The sequence below is a fragment of the Diospyros lotus genome, chromosome 8 (assembly GCF_014633365.1).
Source record: "Diospyros lotus cultivar Yz01 chromosome 8, ASM1463336v1, whole genome shotgun sequence".
In the NCBI taxonomy this organism is placed as follows: Eukaryota; Viridiplantae; Streptophyta; class Magnoliopsida; order Ericales; family Ebenaceae; genus Diospyros; species Diospyros lotus.
The window spans coordinates 30722960-30732352 of NC_068345.1; the positions used below are offsets into that span (position 1 = coordinate 30722960).

At 36.9% G+C, this 9393-nt stretch overlaps 1 protein-coding gene across 1 annotated transcript; it reads right to left on the reverse strand.

The window, feature by feature from the left end:
• Positions 1-5953: 5953 nt before the first annotated feature.
• On the reverse strand, positions 5954-7509 carry LOC127808784 (uncharacterized). The gene is made up of 4 exons (XM_052347405.1): positions 7281-7509; positions 7115-7202; positions 6222-6408; positions 5954-6119 (listed from the first exon to the last, which is right to left on the reverse strand). The coding sequence occupies exons 1-4, from the start codon at positions 7356-7358 to the stop codon at positions 5969-5971; spliced, it is 504 nt and encodes a 167-aa protein (XP_052203365.1). The 5' UTR covers positions 7359-7509; the 3' UTR covers positions 5954-5968.
• Positions 7510-9393: the final 1884 nt, after the last annotated feature.

Consider the following 9393-nt stretch of genomic DNA (forward strand, 5'->3'; position numbering starts at 1 on the left):
TACGACCCTTTACTTTGTTGCTATATTTGTAGATCGTAGCTATAATTGTAATTTTGGAGGGAATTAGCTTGTTGGTAGAATGTTCCAGCAATGCAAGTTGTATGCAATCAGTCAGGCAACTTGTATTAATTCTAGAAGGGACTTGGCACCAGTTTTGGCACCAATCCCAAGCTGGCCCAGCTCATTTGAACTCAACAAATTGATAATTGGAATCAGACATTTTCCCTCCCAATTCTCTCTCTCGCGCGCGCTTTGTTTTCTCTCCCTCAACTCTCTAGTCTCTACTTCTACTCTCCCTCTCATATTCCCGCGAATTCTCTCTCAGATCATAGAGAAATTCCCTCATCAGATCGTAGATTTGACACCTACCAACCAGTGTTTTCTACATTTTCAAAATTTTGAAAACTAAAAACTAAAGCAAAATTAACCAACTCTTGAACGAAACAACAATATATCAAGCCTTAATCCCACTAGGTCAACTACATGAATTTTAGTTTACCAATCATTTCTATCTATGGTCATTCTTGTCCCAGTCTTCGGCCTCACTTAATCAAACACTCGCTCTCAAGATAATCGTAAACACTCCACACACAAAAGAAAGGAAAAACAAAATATGGAACCAACAAAATAAAAGAACACACAAACACACAAGAATACATAGAATTTATCTTGGTTCAGTTCTCTTGCGGAAACCTACATCCAGATTGCCTTAGGCCTCTTCTCCACTATCTTGAATCACAAGGACGATTACATACACTGTAGAACACTCTCTCACAGCCCTATTCCTAGGCAATACAGAGTTAAACCCAAGATTACAAAGCACTCACCAGCTTTTCTCTCACATAGCACATACTCGCATAGTTTTCCCAAGATAGAATCAAAAACCGAATGAGAATTAATGACCCGACCCCTTATTTATAAAACATAAGAGCAAACATGTTAAAGAGTATTTTGAAGCTCTCCCTTTGATTCTCTCAACTCAAATGGCTCACTACCACACTTAAGTACACACCAATATCGAAACACACAAAACAAATTACAAACACAACAAGAAAAGACATAGATTTATCCTAGTTCGGTCTTGGAAACAAGACCTACATCTAGACTGCTTAGCACCTCTTCAATCCACTATCTTGAAACATCCATAGGATGAATTACAACGAGACCTTGAATCCCACCCCGCCCATATGCACTGAAAGCTAATAGGATCCTAGAGAATACAAGCTATTCCCAGCCACTCTCTATCTCTCGCACTCAATCCCAAAGAACAAGATAGAAACTAGAAGCTATCCTTTCCGAAATAGGCGCACTAAGCTCTACCCTTACTCCTATCCCACGACTCCTATTTATAGAGGATATAGGGGAGTGGGTTACGACAATAACAAATTGCCCAACTGACCGAAACAAACTAACATGGTCAGTTGCCCTTCTAGAAACATACCTTCTAGAAGATGAGTTTAATTCTAACTCTAAACAGAAAAATATTCATGAAGCAATACAACGATATTGATTGCATTTATTCTAATCTAATGCAAATGACTCAACAAGACCAAACAAGACATAACCGACCAAACAACCTTGGTTGTTATACTAACAGAAAGATGAACTAACGAAACATCCTTGACATAACTGCCCTCTCGAGACACTCTAGCTAATCTAATACAAATGACTTAATAGTCATATCTATAAAACACTATAACTCATATCACATTTAAGAATTTTCCACCAATTTTTCATGGTCTTCCTCTATCTCTTTTGATGAAGGTTTGTTCCATTCTATCCACTTACCCACAACAGTCTCTAGTTGGTCCTTTTCACATGACGAAACCATATCTTATCTTTAGTAAGAGTCACTCCGACCTTATTACAAATAAACTCATTTCTAATTCTATATTTTCTTGTATGGTTGTATATCCATTATAACATCCTCATCTTCTTTGCACTTATATTTTGCACTACTGATGTTTTACTGCCCAATATGTTGTGCAATACAACAAAATTGGTTTTATAATCATCTTATAAAATTTTTATTTTTGCATTAACAAAATCCTACTATCACATAAAAGCTAGGTGCACTTCTCCTCTTTTTAGCCATCCTACTTAAATTATACAGGTAACATCCTCATTAACCTCCCATCTTTCTAGATGATTGCTCCAAGAAATCTTAAGTGGTCCTTTTTGGGATGACTTGATCTTCAAGTCACACCATAACATCATCTACACTTATATTTTTACTAAACTTATTCTTTATATATTTGATTTTCAGTCTGCTCAACTTAAAATCTCTAGATTCTAAAGTGTTTTTATCTCGAAGTTTAGTATTTACAGCTTTTTTCGTCTCATCCACCAAGAAAATGTTATTTGTAAATAGCATACACCAAGGCACCTCTATCTAAATATGTTTAATGAGATTATCAATTCCTAGAACAAAGAGAATTAATGGCTTAATGCAAGCAACTGACACTTGAAAAAGTCAAACTTATACACACCAATAAAAGTTCAAAAGTATGAGTTTCTACCTATGTTACCTAGATTAGAACATGCACGTTGGGTGCACATGCATCTATGTGTCCATGTATAAGATATCAATAAACCTTTTTCTTTATGTCGTTCTTAAACCTTTAATCTTTGCAATCAAGACTGAATATAAAAATTGGGATAATGATCTAAATATTTAAACATAGTGTATTTAATGACATTCTAAAATAAGATTATATTATTATTAAGAAAGGTAGAACAACAATAATGTATCAAGCCTTAATTACACTATGTAGCGATTAGTACTATCAAATGTGAGCTTTGTTGTCCTTAAATCTCACCAAAAGTTAAAGGATCCAAATGAGCAACATGAAAATGGCAGTAAGGAGCATTCTATGTTATTACCTTTATCAAATTGATATGCAAAAGGGTAAGCAAGAGGGAATATAACATGGGCATCTAGTAACCCTGGTAATCCAACCTTGCTTCTTTACCATCCAAAATGACGAGGATTGAAGAAGAAGAAACATCATTGCTCTCTCTCTCTCTCTCACCACGAACCACACAAGTGCACCTCATCCATGTAACTCCCCTCCCTATCCCTCAATCAATGCCAAGTAATAATGTATACAAATTTTACATAAAAATCAAATCAAATCAATTAATTTCATTCTACGACATGTGAACCTAGCACATAACTGTTAGGAAAAAGCCTACTCGGCTATCAGGCTGCGAGGAGGAAACAATCAAACAAGCCTATTTAAAAACTCCAATCATGTGGTTGAAACTAAAAGTGAAATGGGAGAAACCACCCACATTAATTAATTATTGATTATTGGGGGGAAAAGGATAGTGAGGTGGTTTTTTTGTGATTTTAGTTGTTTAACCGTTAGGAGAAATCAAAAGATAATTAATCACAAATGAGAGAACAGTGGTGTCAACATAATAGGACAATTTACACATAATTTTCATGATAAAATAAGAGCAATATTATAATAGGGTTATAATAGTTTGTTGATATTTTGCAATTTGTTAGGAGCACATGGGTGCTGTTATAAATTCAGTTAGTAGCCAGCATGCCTATAAAAGAGCTATTGTAAGAGGATGGGATCATTATGTGAAATGATATTGAAATCCCTTTCCTTCTAATTCTCTCCATCCCTCTCTCAGTTCTCTCTGATTTCTCCCTCCCTTTCTGCTAATTTCTCTCCCCCCCCCCCTCTGTTTTGTCTACAACTCTCCCTCATTTCCGTCTATTATCTCCTCCTTTTGTCCAATTCTCCCTCAATCCAATTCTGTTATTGGTCTTAATTCCCTCGGATCCTTCTAGATTCCAATCCAAACCCTAAGTTAAACCCTAGATACATGACATAAATGTCTATAGATATGTGATACAAGCAAAGAACCACAGACCAATCGTGTGCTGCCATGTGGCACCATAAGCAAATGCAGGATACATGCTCCTAAACATACCAAATCACCTAAACTCTTAGCATACTTGCAACTGGCCCATTATGACTCCCATCGTTGCAGTTCACTTCTCCACATAACCACTAGCTTGATTGATTGTGGCAGTTACACCAAGAACGATCACTGGCCAAGGAAAACATAAGCTCAAGTATGACCTTAATGTACAAAAATGAATATTGTATGCGTAAATTTCGTCTCTTTGAGATCTTTTTCCTCTTACTAACTTAACCATCGAGAACTTTCATGGGCACACTTGGAGGCAGACTTTGTGCTTATAGGAACCCTTGGCAAAAGACTCACTTTGCTAATCCCAAGGCAGCCTTGTGATCAGATTCGGATATGTCCTCATGTTTGGACTATATCAGCAAGAATATTGGAGGTTTTCCAAATAATGGGTTTTGTTATAGGGTTACTTGGGCTTGGTTTTTGAGATATTTATGGAGAAGATGGATTGCGTTTTTGTCTTTTCCTTGCGTTTGATAGAGTTTGTTGTAAGACAAAAAAGCACTATGAAACAACTTTTAAACCCACAGGGTATCATCCGTCTCTTTATGACAACAATAGCGGTAAAAGGTATTATGCCCATTGGTTGTCGAAATCTTTATGAAAGTTTCCTTTTTCACTCACACAATAAAGCTTCCTATTTATTTTCTTCTCTTTTCGTCTTTCCAAAACAATAGTAACCCACTTCATTCTCTCATATGATATCAAAACTGAAAACCAAAAGACGTAACAAACTTCTTGTTCTCTCTTTTCATCTTCCTTTAGTTCAGAATGGTGGTAGTTTCAAAGGCAAGGTGACCAAACATAAAAAGGGAGCAGGAACATGGCTGTATATTCTTTAAATTAATCTATTAATGGACATCCCACTGTAGTGTACAAGACTCCCCATTTTGTACACAACTTTATCCTTGTTTTTGCAAAGAAACTATTTCACGACTCAAACCTGCGTCATCCGATCACAAAGAAGCAATCTAAATATTGATGCGGGAAAGCCAAGAAAATTACAGAAAATTAAGAAGAGAAGAAATTGTGGGGAGAAGGAAAAGGTACTATAGGGAGAGAAGCAAGCCAAGAGAAAGAGAGAGAGAAAAAGACGGATTTCTTTTTCTTTTTTTTAATAATAAGAAGGATTTCAAAATGGACAAATCAATCATTTTTTATTCAATCAATCAAAAACATATTTTAGATTGCACTAATAAACTATATATAGGCTTGATAAAACTCCTAAAAAAGATAAAACTCTTTTAAATACTCTTACCTAATACCACTTGAGTTTTATCACACAATCCACTAAAAAGTCATAATACAACAAAAATACATTTGGATAAAGTCAAACCTCCTAATCACATAAAATTTGTATCTTTATTTATTCTGATTCCTACCATATATATATATATATATATATATGGATCCCAAACCTCATCTGCTTTTTGTACATTACAGCTTTGATAGGAAAATTTTCACACAATTAAGCCTACTAAGCAACTTAACCCCCAAAAGAAATGTTGGATTTCTTATTTCCGATTAACAAAAAATCAGCCTACATCGACATGTATGTTGCAGTTTATGGCCCAACTTTGGCCAGATCCATGTCAACACCAATCCACCAATGTCAAAACATTTGATAAAATCCCAGCATGTGTCCTTAACCACATCAGTTGATGCATTTATCAATTTATATTTCACCATATACACAATGTTTCAAGAACCAAAATGGAGGCAACCAAAACCCAGCCACTTTGCAGATTTATATAACTTATCTTATGGTTAATTCATATACATACATATTCAGGTGCATTCTAGTTTTTCCCATGAGGAGTCACAGTATCAAGTATTTCAACAGGATGAAAGACAGAGCTTCCAATTTTCCAATTTTAAATAGCTACGTATATAAATGGAAGCAACAGGCGTATTATCTTTCACAGATGAAACATTCTAACCAGAGTCAAATATAGACTATATATTCCAGAATCAAATATAGACTATATATAGACCTTATATAGAAAATACGAGATACTTAACATTTGTTACTTCTGTAAACTAAAACAATTTCAAGTGACTCAAAGAATATAATTACCTCTCTTGAAATAATTGTGCTAATTTCAAATTTCAACCTCTCATCGTCAACTTCTTCAACACACTTCCGCTGGTAGGCCATATACAATTCCCTGCCGAGTGGAACAAGTAAAATATTTTGCTTTTGATGCCCATAACTAGTAAATATGAAAATCTTAAAACAAAATTAAGTTCGGCAAATAAAATAGTAAAACCTGAGTTCAAGAATGAGAGATAAAAGACGAGTAGGATCTTTGTAATTCCAATCAGACAAACTGTTTTTTGGGGATTTCAGATCTCCTTGTTCACGTGTCACATGGAATGGTCGAAAGCTTTCATCTTCAGGCCCAAAGATGATGTCTGGTGCAGCTAATGGATAAATCGCATTGTATAAAACGTCCCCTACAATAAAAGCCATCAAAGACTTCAAATTTTTTCACAATTCGTCAACAGGAAATTATACCAAAATCACTTAGAAGTAAACATAAAAGAGACTAGGGGCGTGTGGATACGCTGTGATTGTGCTACACATAGATGTACCATCTCTTTTTCTGATTAATTATATGTAAATTATCTAAGATGTAACCCATTTTGTATGCTGAAAAATAGAGTCAAAATTGTTACAGATGGGATGATGGTGTTGAAATGGCTGACGACTAAAAAAATTGCATGGAGTATGCAATTATAGGGACATGTGGTTATTTATAATTGAGAATGATCAAATTTAAGCTTTTTGATAACTAAGGATTGATAACATTTATGCCGTACATTACTGAATTATTTTAGGATCACCTTGGAATAACAAATTGAGATACAGCTTAAAGAAAATGAGACACCAAACAGTGTTCTACTGGTCTCCCTTCATATAATAGTATCATAATAATAATTAAAAAGAAGTATGAGAGTATCTCGATAAATATTTCTATTATTTTCCTAGCATATTCTGAATCAACTGAAAAATCATCCAGCTTCACTTCTTCACTTCAACATTTCCATTTCACACCAGAAATCCAGTTCTAAAAAATGTTAGTACGATCAAGCATGAGTCGTATATTTGTGTTTATACACAGAAATGTAAATGCAGGTGTGTGAGAAGAATCAAACCGACATCTGATAAAATCGAGGCAAAAGGGAATGGCCAAGGTGAATCGATCAAGGAGAGGATAGTTCTTGGACCCAGACCACATCTGTTCAACCTGGAATATCAAATGCAAATGAAGTTCATTGAATGGTTGGAATGAAACCTAGTTTGGGGGATAGTACGATAAAATTACCTTTATAGGTAAGGGGGAGTGAGAAAGAAGGTAATTGAGCTGCGCGCCGATAAAAGGAGGAACACGATCGATCGCCATCTTCGAAGCTTCGATGTAGTTTACCGTCGGGATATCGCCGGTTCACCGTCGGGATCGCAGATGAGAAGCCACCGCCTGGTTGCAGTTTTTGAGTCTGGAGTATGCTACAGAGTACTAGTGTTAATCTGACAAGGGGTTCGGTACGTGTTCCACTTTAATTGGCTTTGGAGTATAAATATATGACTATAAAATTGCTTGTTAAAAATGCGTTTGCTACGTATCATTTCCAACCCAGCTTCCTGTATCATTCTTCATTATATAAATTATAAATAATTTTTTTTATTTTTAACTTATCTCAAAAATTATACGTGATCCAACTCATACTTCTTATTCTCCTTTCTATTTTATTTTTTATTTTATTTATTTATTTTAATAAATTTTAATTCTATTTATTTTATTTTATCTATAATTTTCACACATACAAAAAATTAATAATCAAATACACAAATTAATTACTAAATATACAAAATAATTAAATATACATAAATAAAATTAATAATTAAATATACAAAAGAATCAAATATACACATATACAAAATTAACAATTAAATACACAAATCTATAACTAAATACACAAAAAAATCTCCTAAAATTTCCCAAAAAAATTCTCAAAGAAAACACTCGTTCTTCTTGATCTGCACCCCATTCAACTCGAGAATAACTTAGATCCCTCGCTTGAATCCTGTAATAAGCCCATGGGTTAACCTTGACTTCTTGATTAATCCAATGCTAAGCCTCTCGGCAAACTTGGACGCCAGGTAAAAATCCAGTGCGAGGCCCCTAGTCCAACCAAGATTCCTTACAGTGGACAAGTCTAGGGAGATAAAGTAGAAGAAGAAACCTTTGTTCCACCCTTGAGGGTTCAACCACCTAGTTGCTATTTGGCGTTATAATCTCGGACCAACCTAGATTCCTATATACGCTCTGTTGTCATGCTCGTAGGCTAACCTGGATTCCTCATTTGAGTCCAGTGCTAAGCATCAGGGTCGAACCTTCCATGAGGCCCATGAGGCAATCGCCTCAGGGCCCATGAAAAATTAACTATTTAGGGGCCCAAACCTCCCTCTTGTAAGGGCCCACTGCCCAGGCCCAGCCGCCTACCCCCTCCTCTCCCCCTCTGTAAAGCTTCATCCTACCATTCTCCATCTCTCGCTTTCGCTGCCTCTCTTGCTTCGTCCGTCACTCTTGGCTTTGCGTTCGCCCTCGCCGTCGATGGCTCGCCCTCGCTCTCCCCTTTCGCTGCTCCGTCGAACCGTCGCTCGCTGCCTCTCTCTCATCTCGCTACTCCATCGTCAGTCGCCTTTCGCTTTATCGCTTCTAGCTGCTCGATCGCCCTCGCCGGCTCGCCTCGCCCTCGTGGCTGGTGGTGGTGGCTCTCTCTTCGTTGCTCACTGCCTCTCTTTCGCCCTCCGTCGCTCGTCCTCGCCGGCTAGATCTGCATCTGCTTCAAGCCTTCAAATTTCAGATCTGCTTCAAATCTGCTTCAGCCTTCAAGTTCAAGCCTTCAAATTTCAACGGTTAGTTGCTGTGATTTGGGGCCCATTTTTTCATTTTGCCTCAGGGCCCCAAAATCTCAGGTCCGGCACTACTAAGCATATAGGCTAACATTGACTCATTGGTTGATCCGGTGCTAAGCCTTTCGGCAAACTTAAACGCCAGACAAAAATCCAGCGCAAGGCCCTGGTCAAACCCAAATTCCCTATGGTGGACAAGCCCGAGAAGATGGAGCGAAAAGTGAAACCATACTCGAAATGTGTAGACCTCTCGAACTAAATAGCTAACCTAAATCCTGGATATGATCTAGCGCCATGCCTATAGGCTAATCTGGATTCCCCGTTGTGATTTGAGGCCATGTCACGAGACCAACCTAGATCCCTTATCGTAGTCTAGCGTTAAGCCATTGTTCTAACCTAGACTTCTTGTGAGGATCTAGTGCTAAGTCTCCTGATAAACTTGAATGCTTGGTCGTAATTCGATGCCAAGCCTCCTGGCAAACCTGGATACTCGGTGAAAATTCGATGCGAAGCTAACTAAG

Coding starts and splice junctions, on each gene's coding strand:
- LOC127808784 (XM_052347405.1), bottom strand. CDS start 7,358: ATGGCGATCGATCGTGTTCCTCCTTTTATCGGCGCGCAGCTCAATTAC. Junction 7,203..7,280: donor ACTCCCCCTTACCTATAAAG/GTAATTTTATCG, acceptor TTGATATTCCAG/GTTGAACAGATGTGGTCTGG. Junction 6,409..7,114: donor TTGCCTCGATTTTATCAGAT/GTCGGTTTGATT, acceptor CTTTTATTGTAG/GGGACGTTTTATACAATGCG.